Source organism: Anser cygnoides, chromosome 1, assembly GCF_040182565.1.
Source record: "Anser cygnoides isolate HZ-2024a breed goose chromosome 1, Taihu_goose_T2T_genome, whole genome shotgun sequence".
Taxonomy (NCBI): Eukaryota; Metazoa; Chordata; class Aves; order Anseriformes; family Anatidae; genus Anser; species Anser cygnoides.
Genome location: NC_089873.1, coordinates 100,359,662 through 100,376,482, shown reverse-complemented (window position 1 = coordinate 100,376,482; position 16,821 = coordinate 100,359,662). Strand labels below are relative to the sequence as shown.

Here is a 16,821-nt window from a genome sequence, read left to right as displayed (position 1 = left end):
TTTTACTTACTGTTGTCTTCTACAAGCTGGAGAGTGTTCTGCTGAGTTCTCTGTAGAAACCAATCAAGCCACTTTGAAGCAGAAGCAAATTACTTTTAGTAGTGTAAGCAGAAAATCAATTGCCACACACCTGTGGTGTCATTTGCTCTATGTACCAATTCAGTGCCCTATGTTGACAGTTTTTTCATGCTCCTCCCTGGCCCATCTTTTACTCTTGCTGCTGTGAGCTCTCTCTACTAGCTTGATGGGATCTACAGTTTCCTTAGCATAATTTCAACCAAACACTTAAGAAAAAAAAAAAATACATCACTGTTTTGCAAGCTGCTAAGCAGCTTTTGTCAGTGGAAACTGATGGGACTCTCCAAATTGTAGCACTGTGGTTTCCCATCGTGCCTTCCTAACTTCAAGAGTTCCTAAGCTTGTTTTCTATTCCTGCTACAGAGAAATAAGGCAACCAAGTGATACTGAAACCATGGGGATGAAAATGCCATAGCCCCCTCCAAGGACAAGTGAGATAAATCTAGAGCACGTTTTTAAAAGTACAGATAAGGATGACATGTCATGTACTCTGAATTGCAAGTAAACCATCTACCCTCATGTTTTAATGACATTTCAGATGGTGCCTGACTAGCTACTTGAAAAATCTGTAAAGTTTGGGCATAGGTTTTGAAGTTATTTATTCTTCTGGTAGGAGTTAAACAGCACTTATTTCGAGCAAGGTTTTTCAAGGGAAATAAATAGCATATAAGAAAACACAGCTCAACGCATTTTTTATGTTGAGAACAGTAGCAAACATGCTTGAAATGTACTGACATTTTGTAGTCTCATTTTTAAAAAATAAAGATTTTTTTGTCATCTAAGTATTTTTTTTCTCAATAGAAATTAATCCCATTTTTCTTCAGTCGCAACATGCTTTCTTTTTTTTTTCTTTTCTTTTTTTTAAGATGTCAATTAGTCATGCAAAGTTTTGTAAGTGCATTAACATTCGAGTTTGTACAGAATATTTCTAACCAGACACACTCCCCACAGTTCATACCTACAGCTTCTGAAAAATACATGCCACAGTGATGGTTGAGTTCCTTTTGGAAAAAATTGGCTACTGCATAAGCCAGGTGTTGGAGTAAGACCCACATGACTCTAGCTTCCATCTCATGGCCTAAAAAATTTCTCCTTGAATCTCACTGTGATGAATCCAATATTGTAAGAGGAAAACATCTTCTAGGAGAAAAATTGTTTCTGACCCGTGACTGGTAGATTTGGGAATGAATGTTGCTTCCCTGAACAGTGTTCTTAATAAAGCCACAAGCAGATTCTTTAAAAGTTTAAAACTGGTACCATTTTTTGTCCTTGTATTTCAGCATCACCTACAGAAATGGGAAACAAACAAATAAAGGGATATAAAACACTGTCCTGCATGAGAACCATCACAAACTTCGTAAGTAGTGAAGTAGTGCATTACTGTTCCTTTTTTTAATCATCAGGTCTTAATTCCACTGAGATCTTGTTTTAAATATTTTATATAGTAATTGTTAAATTCTTAAAAATATATACATATATATAATTGCTTACCTGTTATTTTTGTTCATGAAAAGATTTTTCCTGAGGAACTTTAACTCCTTTACCACTTTCCTTTCACAGAAGACTAGGAACTGCCAGTGCTTTTAACACCTTTAGAAAGAAGCTCATCTATGGAGCACAGTATATATGCGCTGAATATATAAACTCTGTTTTGCATTCAGGACAAGTTCCTTCCATGTATTTTTGCCTCACACTTAAAAAAAGTCAATAAAAACACAAAAATCTTACCCAGAGATGTAATGCATGTTAAACCAGCTGTACAGTTAACTGAAGAACATACATTTTGGGGAAGTAGTCTTTCATACTTTTTATCTTAAAAAAAAATCACTTTCGTTGATTCCCAGCTTTAACAGCATGGGCTGGAAGAGCTTTCTATTTCCACCTCTAAGCACAGTATTATCCTAAATAACTGTATCACAGTGCTGTACTAGAGGTTTTCTCCTCTTCTTGCCAGTAAGATCTGTCAGTGTTCTTATGTACACACCTATTTGTTTTCTGCCCTACTGCATAGATCTGCTGCACTAAGCAGCTTAAAAAAAAGACTAGTCATGATGATATAGTGAAAAAAGTGTGAGACGAGAAGTACCACATTCTAAATTCAGAGGTTAACAATGGATGTTCATTTTATGAAAACATGAAAGGAAGAGATGTGCAATGAAGTTTATTTTGGGTATTCCATTGTGCAGGGGAAAGAACAGAAAAAACAGCATTTAAGTTAATGTGAGTACACCTAAAACAATATGACCAGGTGAATGGGGAGCACAGTATTTGAATTTCCTGAAGTGAAGCAAAGGAATAGTTGTAGAGTTTGTGGTTCCTAGTTCTGTGTGTGTGGTGCCAGGGCTCTTACCTCATGTGCATGTTTGGAAAATGCTTCTGCACTGGCCATCATGCTCGCAGTCCTTTCATCCAGCTCCCCCAGTTTCTGTCCTCGCTCATCAAGGGCAATGCGTGCACGAGTCAGGTCCCCAATAACTCCTCCTGCAGCTCCTCTCACACCTTCTATTCCTCCTGATCCAGGTATGTGCTGGGCAAGACTGCGAGAGGCTTTTCCTGCTGTGGCCTCACCAACTGCAAAGGAGAAATAGAAACAGGGAATGAGTCATTGGCTGTAGCGCTGTTGGTGCTTCTGGTCCCTGAGCTGCGGCCTTGCAGCGATGACACCTTGTGTGTAGATGCCATGTGTGGAGGACTTTGCTCTCTGCACCTGCCCATCTACAGTGCTGCTGTGCACCCCCACCCCTCCATTGCTTAAAGGAAACTGTTGAGGTGAAGTAATCACAGATAAAGCAACCAAGAACCCTGCCCTTTTTTTTTTCTTTTTCTTTTTAACCACCGATCATATAAATCTTATGTACCACTCTATTCCTAGATGATAAGAGCAAGAGATCCCATGTACCAGCTTCTGGAAGGAAAAAATAGTCACTTACAAAGTTCCTCTCTGTCAAAAGCTTGTCCACTTCCTCCAAAAAGTCCTTTGAGAAAGCCTCTGTTTTGGGCTTCTGGTGTTTCCACAGGAGTAAACAAATCCCCAAGCATGTCCTAGAAAGTAAGTCAGGCAAAAGTCCATGTGAAAAATTACTGACGTGAAAGCAGGTCTGGGTCTTTGCTTCATTTGCATTAGTTTAAAAAGCCACATACATTGGATATATTAAAGTTTGTGAAAACATCAGTGGTAAGATCACATTTTGCTTAGAAACAGCAGAGGCGACACTGTAATTGAATAATCAATTTGCTGTGAATTATGTGTTTTGCTTTAGTGATTATCCAGGCAAGCAGGGCATTCACTCTCTGTTTTCTCTTTATAGCATACCTGATTTCAGTGCTTGCTAGCAGTTCAGAGGTTTCTTTTTTGTTTGTTTGTTTTTAAATAAAAGCCCATTGCCTTCCACGTGCCCCTCTTTCATTCCTAATCATTGTTATTGTGCATTTTGGCAGTGCCATCAGTAATGCTAAATAAGCATGTCTGGCGGCACTGTCATGGTGACAGAGATTTTGGAGCAGTTGAACTAAATCAGGGCCAAACAAATCTCAGGCTTAGCTTTATTTGCAGCAGTATTAGGAAGGTGGGCTCTCCAGAATAAAACTGGTAAAGAAAGCATATGGTCCGATTAGAGTTTAAAACCAGCAAGGCTGTGTGATGAGAGCAGATGCTGCCCTGTTGCTCAGCTCCATGTTTGCTCATCTATGCCTCAACAGGCAGACACAGCTGTTCTCCACAAAAGGGTCCTGGGAAGCTGAGTGCTTAGGACAGAGCTGTGACTCACTCACTGCTCCTCGGCATAGTCACCTGCTCTAGGGAGAAAAATTAGCGTATCCCTTTGAGCTTAAGTGGCCTCTCTTATGCAGCCTGGCTTGTTTTCTAAGGTAGCAGGTGATGCTGGCCTCTCTTATGCAGCCTGGCTTGTTTTCTAAGGTAGCAGGTGATGCTGGGTCATCTGCCTTTTGTACAAGGCTAATGGCTGTGCAAGTCTTTTACAGTCCCTGTTGCATAAAAGCCAAGATACAAGCAGTCATAGCTCATCAGTACAGAGTAGCAAGGGCTGTTTCCATTTTGTTGTTGCATGACGCTATTAAGGTTAATAAAAATCTAGCTTGTAACAGCATCGTGCTATAGGTTCACCATCTAAGATACATTGAGCAAACCTTTTAATAATTTTAAAATTGTTTCCCTGCAAAACTCTCTCTTTTCCATTGTGCAAAGCTGGTATGCAATGCTCACTCCTCACAGCGCTCCTTCAGACTTGAGACAGACAGTGCTGTGATGTGATCTGAGCAGCTCAGCACATGTTATTCCCTAGGGCATAATGAGCGCTGGCAGGACCATTTCTTTTATATTTCTATCCTAGTTCACTTATTCACCCTCTTTTTTTTTCTTTTATTACTCATGTTTCTCCCTGTAACCTCTCACAATTCCTCCTCTTCAGTAAATGACATTTTAATTTGCATTTTCATTATAAAAAACCCAAATGTAACATTGTGAAGACCTTTGCTCAAAATAAATTATTTTAATTAGACCATTTCTGTAGTTACTGTATTTTAACGTACAATGGGAGTTGCTTTCCTCATATAGAAGAAGGGGAATGCCAATTAGTGGAGTGAAAACAACAGTAAATAATTAATAATATATTAAAACAGAGTGTATTTTTTGATAATATCAACACCAGTTTGTCTCATATTCCCACTCATCTACTGAAAGCTGTAGGTATCAAGATATTTTTGGAGTTAAAATAATAATAAAAAAAAAGATAAAATATGGGAAGGAACGTTTATTTTCACTGACACAGTTGCTATGTGGTTGGACACATGCTGGTACCAACTGCTGTGGCTGCTATGAATTTGTAACTTCCCCTTATTTCCCTTCAGTCATTTCTAACAGTTGGTCTTTCGTATGGTAGGACTTTGAGAGAAGCAGGCTGTGAAGAGTCCCATTTGGGCGCAAATCTGGCTCTGTACAGAGCCAGCAGAGATTGCAATTACATGAGGGCAGGCTGGAGACACGGGCCAGCCACTAGGGCACAGGAGCAAGGTGACTGTCACAAAAGAGTCTGAACAGCAACAGAGCTGCTGACCTCTCTCTGATCCGCTTCTCTGGCATCAGTCAGCCCGGGCAAGCACAAAGGAACGTGTTTGTCTTTGATGTCACTTGACATATTAGAAAAGAACTAAAATACTCTTTTTTTCCTTTTTTTTTTCCCCCCTCACCAACAGGTATGCTTGCGATTTGACAACAAAATATCATCTTTGGAAATGCCAGTATTACTTATTTAACCATTTGAAAAAAGTATCTTTTGATTAGAAATCATAGCCTGGCATGAAATGTTATTTTGAGAACTCTAGCAGTAAAAACGACAATTTACAGATGTTCACTGTTCAGGCCACTGGCCCTCCCACACAGACAAAGGCAGTGAAGTGAGGTTTTTGGGCCATACCTGCAGATTGTCACACATCTCCTGGCTGTACGTTAGGCGCTGGATCTCAGTGGGAGAGCTGAGGTACAAAGCCTGCCCTTCATTAGTGAAACAAAAGGTCCGCGCTATCCTCATATCTGTTACAGGCAAATAGTTGATGTCCAGCAGTGGGCGAAGGCTGGGTAAGCTGAAGAGAAGCAGATACTTAGGTTAGACAAACTGCCACATGTGATACATCTGCTGTATGGCTGCATTTTAAACCAATGTGTAAGTTTATGCTTTTCATAACTGGATTAGTTGAAGTGCATCTCTAAGCCAAAAAATTCTGCCCTCAACACAGTGCCTTCCCTTCATACTTTGCTTCCCTGCAGGGAGAAGATCCAGCTGCCTTACCTCAACAGTCAGCTCCTGCTGCTGTCTCGATTTGGGACACTCATGCAACACAGTACGGCTTGTGCCATGTGCCAGTTGCCATGTGGGCAGAGGTGGGAAATGGCATGGCAAGGCCCTGTTTGCACCCCGTGGGCAAAGGCTCTATCCCCTTACCTGTACTCCGGCTTCTCCTGCTTCACCTCATTAGCTGTACATCCTGATTCAATTTAAATGGCCTGGGCAGGGAAGGGGTGGTGTGGGAACGCAGGGGCACAATTACAGTGATGCTGCACAGTCAGCTCAATGGTGGCAATGACGAGGCAGAGAAACTAGGTGCTCCAAGTGGAAAAATCTGAAATTGCAAGAGTGGGACTCACCCCTTCACACTGGATAAACAGTACCATTTCTATGCCTGAGCTCTTCTATACTGCTCTATAGCTGACTTACCGTAACTGAGCAGAATTATCAATGTTTCATGCTAGTTATAAGTCATCAGCCATTAGTTGTCATCATGGGGGAGTTACTATGAAATAAAAGAATTCATTTTGCTGTGCAGCTGCCTTATCTCCCCATGTGGAGACAGGCCAAGGAACAGGGATTGCAACAGGCAAGGCAGGGTTCCCAGTGGAGTAATTAATTGTATATAAAATGCGCACTAAATGCACCCACCAGGAGTTAATGCAGAGCATCAGACATGTTGTAAGCACACCCTACAGCAAATGCAAGTGGAACGTGACAGCACTGTGCCACCCCTTTGTTTAGTTTTGCCACAAAGTCAGTTAGATAAGTACCTCAGTGTCATGATGTGCCCATTGGCACAAAAGCACGCCAGACAGACGCTGTTACAGAGGGTGACCACATCTGCTCGCAATAAAAAGGACGTTTCGGTGATGTTGTGGACATAAAGACATGTTTGGGAAGGCAATGAGAAGACTTTGGCTTGTTTTTCTGAACAAATGACTGCAAATTGGTGATCACCCATATCCTGGGAGGAGGAAGGGGAATGCATGACAAGTTTCCTTTTTCTTGTTTTTTCACCATCATCAGCACTGTGTGGATCCCTCCATACTTCATATGGTGGATGTGTCAACGTCCCCATGCAGTCCAAGCATGCGAAGGTCAGCACGGCTCCTTTCAGTGTCAGAACTGTGCCTGCAAAATATAATCTTCTCTCACTGGCACTGGCATCACAATTAAACTGGTTGTCAGTATGGTGGACACAAGGCATAGCTGACACCTAGGTTTTTCTTTTGTAAATACAGCAAACACATTAATCTAGCTAAGGTGACAAGTCGTCCTCGCTCAGTTCTTCCTGACCACACAGGAAGGTGAACAAATAGGCTGTCAATACTGAAAAGGTCTCCGGCAGCCTATATCAAATAATCTATATAATACATGCTACTGAACACCGTAAAAATAGGCTGTTTTTTTATCTCTATGTCAAACCAGTAGGATATTTATTACCCTTCCACTAAAGCTGCTCTCCTTAGTCTGGTGTCCATCCAGTTTTATTTTTCTAAACCAACTGTGGTGGGGGCTTACCTCTATTCCTGTGTATCCTCTGTTTTTGATCATTACTTTACTGTGAACATGGTAAGTACATACTGCCTCTCCTCAGACCTGACCTCTCTTACTGCTCTGTCCTCTCTGCTCTGCCATCTGTCACTCACTAAGCCAAGGATCTCTCCTGGTACATCAACCTGCCAACATTTGTGTTTCCTTTCCTGAACTCCCTTCTGCTTCTCTGCAGCCTTCTGACAGGAAAGACAGCCAAACTGTTCACAGCATCCCAGACAGGATTGCGTCAGAGCTGTATACAGGACTGCTATTTCCCAGTATGAAGGAGCCCTGCTAATTTCCCTGTCGTCACAAAAATTACACATGACTTTGCCCAAGATGTAGGGTAGTCTTCAGGAGTAACACAACCAAAGTGCCTCAGCTTGTGAAGCTGTGGGTCTCTCACAAGTGTATCTTTTTACCTGTGCACCCTCAATGTAGCGAGTGACCACTGCTTGATACATTTCTTGAGAATTTTCTGCCAAAAAGACTGTACAAAACCATGCAGTTTTTCTCCTGTTGTACCAAGATGGATAATAAACAGGAAAACAGCAGCACTCTTACCACTTGGCGACACCATGACCGGCTCTGACTGCCGTAGGTCGTCACTGGCAGGCAGGTTAAGGGAGAGGATTAAGACCATACCAAGGCCCGTTCCAACCCAGAGGCATGGGGAGACAGCAGAGTCGTTCTTTCGGGCAAAGGACTCCATGAAGTACAAAGCTGTAATTGCCTCCTTTGAGTCCCTGTCGATGCTCGACACGCTGGAGCTTCGGGAACGGCTGAAGGAGTTTTCCCGGTTTTCTGCATAAATAAATACAATTGAATAGGCATAAGCTGGCAATCCTAGAGCAAGCACAAGCCTGCGGCAAATACAAACTCCCTGCAGAGTACAGAAAACACAGCATTTTCATAACCTGGGCAAACAGTCTGATACTAACGCCACACCAGCTTCCTGCCAATGTATAAATGTGTGGAAAATGCTGTCAGACCTCATCAGTTAGATCTGCATTAGAAATAGCTGCTTATTATGGAGATTAGCATAGACTAATTAGAGTTTACAACAGCCTTAGCTCAAAGGACTTGTTCTAAATAGCATGAAATAATTTTAGACCCATATGTTACCAATGCATTTAAAATTAATCCATGTATCTTGTCGCTGCAGGACACGAAGGGAGGAGCCATTACCAACTTCAGAACACGTGTCCTTTGCTCTGCTGCTGTTTCCTTTGCTAGTAAGTAGTAGCACTAAGTTCACAGCCATCGTGTATTGTCAAGCTATGAATAACTGCTCTCTGGGAGAAATACACCCATTGCTAAAGTGATCCCAGCATCTGAGATGTCTCAGGGCACAATTCAGCTCTGGTTTCCTGGGCGCTGAAATGAGAAACGTGCTCTGTGCCCTAGACAACAACTGCATAGTGAGCTGGCACTGATGGGTTCATCTTCTTGCTTAAGCTTTAGCAGGCAACAGTGAGAGCCAGGTGCAGACAGAGCTGTGTTGACTTCACTGCAAATACACAGGCACGGCGATTCTGAGGGAAGTGACAGTGAACATGGTCTGACTGCTGTAGGGCTCAGGGATTCCTGCTTTGCTTTGCCTTGTGCCAAGAAGGAAGAACAAAATCATGCAAGGGAGCTGCTGGCACTAGCGGGAAATGTCAGTGACAACACACTGGAGGCTATAAAGGACACTGAGGCTAAAAAGTCACTGAAGACTAGAGGAGTCAGAGGGAAAAGGAGAGCAGGGCTGGCTGCTAGCATAGTGTTTGCAAAATGATTAGTGCCAGTGCTGCTGTCTACCAACCTGGAGTCAAGACCAGTCTCGATCACTGGAAACCTCACATTCTCTTCTGCAACATAAACAACTAGAGGAAGTAGGAGGCTCTGGAGACGGAGAAATATTTGAAGGTATTGGACCAGAGATAAAAGGCTTATTTCTGAACCTATCTTTATGAAACAGATTTGTGTTTGGTGAATTATCTGTCTCATACCTCAGAATAGAGAGCTATCTATTCAGAGCCAGTAGAAATGACTGAGAAGAGGAATAGAAAATAACTTTCTCAAGTACTCCAATTTAAAACTAGGCTAAGCTTCATATTGTATGTATGCTTCTTGCTCTCCATCAGAAGCAGCAGTTTGGCAGGTGAATCCTCCTTGGACAACATGTTGCAACGTTATATTCCCCTACCCAGATCACGCCGTGTAAACTGCTGAAATTATCCTCTTCACAGCAGCTACCTGGGAAAGACTGGAGAGAACCACAGCAAAACATTACTGGAACCAGAGCAGGCATTACTATATATGCCACCTTACATGCCTGTGTTGGCACGCAGAGGTGGGGGCAGATTCACATGCTGCTCATTCACACTTGGCACAGCTGCTGTTCTTGGAGGGTATCTGTAGTTTTTCAAACAGGAGCTTTGCAGGATAACATTTCCTGGCACTTCGGTCCCACTCTAATGGAAGAGAAATTTCTGTCTCCTTGAATTTCTAAGCACTGCCTTCTCCTCACCCTGTTTCACCTTCTTCAAGTAGGCACTGTTGTTACTCTAGTTCTAGCTCAGTACTGCTAAATATATCTGCATAAAACTGGGATTTTTTTATTCATGTGCAAATACAGCTTCTAATACCTTGAGAATTATTGTCTCCCATAACCCCAAGCACTTCGTACTTCTGCAGTGGACTGGTTGGCCCAGCTCCTTCTTAAGCAAAGTGACTGGGCACCACAAAAAGCTGGGCAGAGCAGGAGAGGGCAGTAATTTCAAGGCATGGATTGATATACAAATCTTTTTTTTTTTTTTTTAATTCAGTGTACCTTATTTTTAAAATATCTTATTATGTAATTCATTTTCTCTTTAAAAGGTATATTAATATCACAGCCATAAAGTTCAAGTATGGTGGTGCTCAAACTGAGAATGATGTGGAAAGGACAAATGCATCTGCTTAGTTAGCGTAGGCGACATACATGGACCTTAAAATATATGATGTGCCATTTGCATGTGTCATCAAGCTTTCTCCCTCTCTAAATTAACAAGAAGTGTTCCTCACTCCTGTGCAGTACAGTTAACTAAGACATTTTAGCAGAACTGACATTAACAGATATAATCTTTAGGACACTTTTGGGAACATACTGTGCTATTTTATATTAAATACACTACTCAAACTGAAACACAAAAGACCAGCATGACACATTTCAAAATTTGATTTCATTAAACATATCTGAACAGCAAAACAAAACCCATGAAAGGCTGCAATCACTATGTGACTTTATTGGCTAGCTCTAAAACAAGGCTGAAATCTCTCTTCTCCCTAGATTTTGGGATAAAACTTAGTTTAGTGCTATTCCCATGACACTCTTTTTCTCAAAGAGATTATACCCTAAATTCTTTATTTCAAAACTGCTCCATTATATCCTCGAGAAACATAACAGCACTCTCTTTGTGAAACTGTAAAAACTTACCTAGCCTAATTTCTATGTTTTAAAATGGTGTTCCATCTGCTAAAATTTCTCCTGTACAAACACTGACAGTCCATACTAATCCTTAACCCAACTACCATGTTATGGATTTCCTCTTATATTGTCCTTCTATTACACAGCAAAACAGGTGTCTCAACAATGTCAGCTACAACACTTCTCTGTGTGACTCTGAACCAGCACCAGTACCACTTCCATGTACTCCCTTTAACCGAGGTTAAACAAAGCTTATGTGGTCTCCCTGCTTCAGTAAGGTGATAGACCATTCATATGTGAAAAGAAGATACTTTTCTGTTCCCCAGTAATCTTTCCTTCCTTCTCCTCTCCAGAAGATCCTTGGCACTTTCTCATAAATGTGCTCCTGCCTCTAAATTGCCTCTTGCTTTGAAATGTCCAGTATTCCTTTTGCTTGGAGAGGCATATATCCCTACTCCAGTGATCCCCCTGTTCCCACTCAGCTGTCTCTCTCTTAGGCTAGCATGTCATTTTTACTTGTCTTCCCATTGTAGATTTCCATTTATTGGCTCTTTTTTTTTTTTTTTTTCTTTCTTTTTTCTTTTTCAAACAGGTCTTCAGGCTGTTCCTGCAGCTGGAAGCAGAGTGCACTATCAGAGGTGTCCAGTGTCCCCTGAGAGCCAATAAGTGACTATGACTTGGGATATGCTGCTATTCAAGTTGTTAGACCAGAATCTAAGCAGTTCTGAGCAAAAGCGTCATTATCTGCAGTGAGTGAATTTCAAAGAGCTGCATACTGTGGGTTAGGTTCATACTTCAGAAATACCACTACTTGCCTAAAAGTAGTCCTGCTTTCCTCAAAGTGTTTTCATTCAACCCTGCTCTATGCATGTTATGAGTTAGTGAGATGCAGATGGACACTCGGGAACCAATTTCCTTCACATTGGACTGATTGTTAAATTCAAGCTATGAGCAACAGCGTACAAGTAGAAGGCTTCTGATTTAAAAACAATTACAAAACCTCTAATTTGCTACCCACCTCACTGACAGAAACACAGAAGAACACTTCAACTCACATGCTAGGATAAAAACGAAGCCAGTGTTTTTGAGTCTTACCTTTGTTCATCCATGTGTGAGCTGTATAGTGACGCTCGTCGTGTGAGAATGTACTGATCCCATGTAATTGCTGAAGCATTGCCCGTCTGGAAATGTAACCTACTGCCACAAAATCGCATGCATTGCAAAAGGACAAGAACAATTGAGCCAACCGTCATCATGACATTTGTATGAAAGCAGCCCTGAGCAGTTATTGTCCTAGCTCTTTCCTTGCATGACAGAGTGGTCCTGCTGCAGTGCAATGGTGTATAGGAGAAGATTTAATTTAGGGTTTAGGGTGTTTCTGAGAATTTAAAAGACAATTTGAGTAAACGATTCCATATGTTTCAACTGCCACATTCACAGAGCACTTGTAGAGATCTTCTCCCTTTTGTTTAGTGGATATAACGCTGGAATTTCCTTACTTTCCCATGGAATTAAAGAAAAAGGAGAGGGGATACTAATGAAAATATTTATACCACTGATGTGTGCTCTTCAGGGGAACGTTCTGACTTCTGTATTCTCAGCTGCAGCAAATGCTCTGTAAGGGGAACACATCCTTACATATCATCTCTTCCAAGAAATTGTCATTGCAATTATTCTAAAATAACGGAGTAAGGACTAACAGATGCATAAAGCCAATTTCCTTTTGGAGTTAGGAATCATGAAAGCAAAAGTATGACTTGTTATGAGGAATGAAATTAAACTACCAGTGAGAAAGATCAGTATTTTCACCCTAAATGTTTCCTTTAATTACTGGAGAGTTTTGCAATTAACTGTCAGATGCCTAAGATGCCTAAATATTATAGGTTCTTTCCTGGTTTTAACATACTGCATAACTGATCTACTTAAAGAACATATATAAAGATCAACCTTTTTTGATATGGAAATCAATATATTCTGGAAATAAAGTTAAATGGTTTATATTCTCCTCACCTGGAGATTTCTAAAGTTTCAGTTCCAAACATCAGACTTACCAGAAGCTAATGAAAATATTAAAACAATTGACAGTTTAAGGATCATCACCTTAATATCTTTAGAGAAATCTGTCACCTTTAAATTATTGAATCAGGAAAGCATGCAAAGCTCTGAATGCCAATGTAAACATACAGTAAAGGAATTACACTTCAAACATGAATTTGCACACATTACACATCATACAGACAGAGACTGAACCGTATTACTGACGGCAATGCTTCAGCAACACAGAGGAGAAAGGGGCAGGAAGTAACGCTGCAGGGTTTTCACACATTTAAGAACACTGCACGGTTACTTGGCTAAGAACATCTTCAAACACATTTTAATAGCATCACTCTAAAGCTGCATTCCACATCAAAGCAATTCACTAGAAAGCAGCAGAAGTTGTCTTAGGCACAAACAATGCAACAATCTAGACTCTTGCTGCGAATTATTTTCTACTGTATCAGCTCAAATAAGTTGCCCTAAAACTATGTCGAAAAGCACGTGAATATATTGCTTGGAATGCATTCAGACCAGGGTGACTGTATCTGCTTACACACAGCCCACACCTGTGGGATGCTTAGCCCTCCCTTGAAAAAGTTCTGCAATGTACTGTCCTGAAGTTGCTATAGTAATAGCAGTGTAACTTGAATGACTTCACAGAATTATACTAATACAAGACAATGTATGTACATGATGGCAAATAAAGGCCTGAAAGAGAAAACAGATTCAAGTCACCAGACTTGGATCTTTATTTTGATATTTCCAGAATATGGAAAAGTTCAGGCTTAGGTTTTAGTTCAGCATGTTTTAAAAACAGAAGGGAACTGTTAGAGCAAAACTGTTTTTCAAATTGAAAACGATGTAGAAATAAGCATTTTTATAGAAAGATAAAAATGCTAGAGATCTTTACAGTAAATAATGTCTATCAAGCTTCCATATTTGATTGCATGAATTACTTCCCTTTACTTACACAAGCAAACTGTCTTCATATTCAGAACAGTAAGAGCTCAGTTTGGATTTAGATTATAGTTTGGACATACATTTCTTAATCAAGGATATCACAATTCTCCATAATCTAGACCCCTACCTAAAATAGCTATGCTGCCGAGGTGTCTCTTGATACCATTGGTGGTTTGGGAAAGAAGAGTATGTTCTATAGCTTTCATATGCAGAAGTACGCAAGAATCAGGAGGAGACAAAAGGTGCAATAGAAGAAAAGCCTTGGGTCCATTCAATAAATGAATCAAAATAGTTATAACAAAGCAAGTGAAAGCATTCTTTTTTTTTCTCTCTGATAGATTTTCTGCCTGTGCAGCTGAAGTGTAGTCAGAAAAACTTTGCTTAAAAAAAAAAAAAGAAAAGCCTTTGGAATACTATTGTAATGTAACTTGAACAGCCTCAGAGTATTCATATGGTCTTCCCTTGTTCAGCCCCACACCTATACCTTTTTGCCAGAGAAGTACCAGGAACCATCTAATGGTATGCTCCACTTCCCAAACTTTCAAAAATTATTTCAGATACAGAAAAACAGTTTATGTTGATCTGAGGTGATTGCTAGCAAGCAAAAAAAAAAAAAAAAAAGTAAAGTTGAGCATGCAGTGCACCTGCCCTCCAAATTCAACATGCCTAGTGTACAGCGTGAAATCAGATTAACTTGGAATCAAATCATCATTTAAATTAAAACTGACAAGACATTCAGTGAACAGAAGAAGAACAGAGCTTTCTTTTAGTTAGTTTTAAAAATAGGGAAAATTTGCAGATTCCTATGAGGAAGCAAGTGGACCCAGCATCCTACAAGAACCTCAAAGAAAATGTGCTCCCAGGAAAAAACAAATGCAAACTCAATCTAGCCCAATAGAGTTGAAATTTAGGCACCAGCATCACAGATGTATGCAGGCAAGGCTCTTCTCTCTTTCTTACCCGGCCTCTCCTGGCCATTAGATACTCACGAGGTACCCCAGTCTCTAGACTTCCACTCCTCACTATAGGGACATAGGGAAAACTCTGTTGTAATCAGGTTTTAAACTCCACTGAAACCTCTGAGGGAAAGCAGTGTTTGGATCTGATAAAAATTATGAGTCAGTCTAAATGACAACCACTCCACTGGCTTTTTGCAGCCTAGTGATTGTAGCACTCAGCAGAAAGCTGGAGGCACAAACCAGCCTGAGAGGACTGACAGCATCTACACCTTCTGTATCTGTGGTCACTAGGTATAATGAGGACACTGAGACATGAAGACATTCTTCATGTCTTCCCTGGAAGCTACGCCACTTGTAACCCAGGCATGTTAGGGGAGCTTTACTTCAGCCTAATGGCTATGATGCTTAGCTGAGAGTGATCCTAAGCATTCTGGTGGTGACAAACTGAGCAACTAGTGGAGACTGCGGCTTACCACAATATCTCTAAGCTATTTCCTATTATACAATTCCTATTGTTACCAGCTATGTGAAGTAACTTCAAATGCTAAGAGAATTGAAATGATTCACAAGCAGAACCAACACCATGATCCCCTCACAGAGAAATAATGAAAAAAAATCTCAAGTCAAGGGCTTTTCCATCTGCTTTGAAAGCTTGTCTGTGAAAAAACATGTCCCTTAGGGGCCTCATGAAGAGTGGTCCCGTGGCAGCTGTAACATGCCCAGAGGACCAGATAAATGTCAGTTCTTCTGGCTGCCTGGGCAAGGAAGTTTCCCAGAAGCCATCCACTCTGCAATATGGTGAGGCATGACAAAGGATATGTGGTGGGGAGCATGAGCTGTTCTGAAAACCTGCCAGAGATGCAATAGCCTCCTCAGAGAACCCATTTCTGCAGTTAACTATCCCTGTGATGGAAATTAATCGCTGACTGTCCCCATGAAACTGTGGCTCTGCCTTAGTAGTTTATGTCCATTACATATCCTGTCCTCTCAGCAGGCATGAACAGCAGTTTATTCCCTTCCCCTCTGCAGTTCCCTGCCATGTATTTGAATCACTTTGTGCTGCTTCTTCAACACTTTTCTAGATCAAGGAACTATGTTGTTTTTCTCTTTCCTGGAAAGAATTTAGCTCACATCTACATGTGGGCTTCAGAACCAACTGAACCAAGAAAAAAGGGGTTAATGATAAAAACAGAAATTTCCCTCTTCTCACCACTCCCCATCCCAAACTTGGAAAGGAAACCAAATGGTCCCATTTGCTCATCCAGTTCAAAAAATCCAATGTGATATGCATAGAGCACTTCTACAGACAGCATAACAGCATAGCCATAATTGACAAGAGAAAAATTTACAACAATTTTATAGAACTATGCAGATTCAAAAGAAAATCTACAGGTATAAAAGTATACTGGATCCATTAAAATGGAAATTGCATTGTACTTGCCATAGAATTTTTGATAAGGTTATTAGAGATAATAGCTAAATATTCTTGAATGGTTTGTTTTGCCAGCACTCAGCTCTTCCAACTCAAGTATTCTATATCAAATTTTAACTTTATATAACCAAAAGAATTAATCCAAAAGCTGAGGTAAATACTGAAACTGAATTATTTTAAAGAAATCTAAAGCAAATTTACAAAAACTCTGCTCTTAGCATTCCTAAAAAATTACAATGCATACCAAACCCTTGTAAGGATTTCTTGATCAGAGTTAAGTTTGTAGCACAAAGATCTAAATGGTCTTTCCAGTCTAGGATTGTAAAAACTGGACTAGTTAAAAACTACATAATGGAAAAAAAATAATAAAACCCAGAAAGACAGTTTTCTATCACTGATGCTGGGAGAAAATAGATTTCCAAATGCAAAATTTCAAAGTGAAAATACACTGTCTCTACTTCCTTCCTAAGACATATGATACAAGCACACATGGACAGACAAATACAGAATGTTTCAATTTCTGTGTGAATGCAGGAAATGAGAAGGAAAGAAAAGTCAGAG

At 40.5% G+C, this 16,821-nt stretch overlaps 1 protein-coding gene across 13 annotated transcripts in view; it reads right to left on the bottom strand.

Annotated features, from left to right (window-relative positions):
• Positions 1 to 874: 874 nt before the first annotated feature.
• STXBP5L (syntaxin binding protein 5L) overlaps positions 875 to 16,821 on the bottom strand; it is a 198,887-nt gene continuing 182,940 nt past the window's right edge. For 6 of the 13 annotated variants that reach the window (XM_048047651.2, XM_048047654.2, XM_048047655.2 and 3 more), the window contains 7 exons: positions 11,968 to 12,069; positions 7,983 to 8,222; positions 6,653 to 7,013; positions 5,511 to 5,676; positions 3,009 to 3,120; positions 2,429 to 2,649; positions 875 to 1,364 (listed from right to left, as the gene is read on the bottom strand). In XM_048047651.2, the coding sequence (XP_047903608.1) occupies positions 1,323 to 1,364; positions 2,429 to 2,649; positions 3,009 to 3,120; positions 5,511 to 5,676; positions 6,653 to 7,013; positions 7,983 to 8,222; positions 11,968 to 12,069 (1,244 nt within the window). In that variant the 3' untranslated portion in view covers positions 875 to 1,322. The remainder of the gene's footprint in view (positions 1,365 to 2,428; positions 2,650 to 3,008; positions 3,121 to 5,510; positions 5,677 to 6,652; positions 7,014 to 7,982; positions 8,223 to 11,967; positions 12,070 to 16,821) is intronic. The other 7 variants (XM_013196370.3, XM_013196372.3, XM_013196374.3 and 4 more) reach the window with 2 other exon arrangements.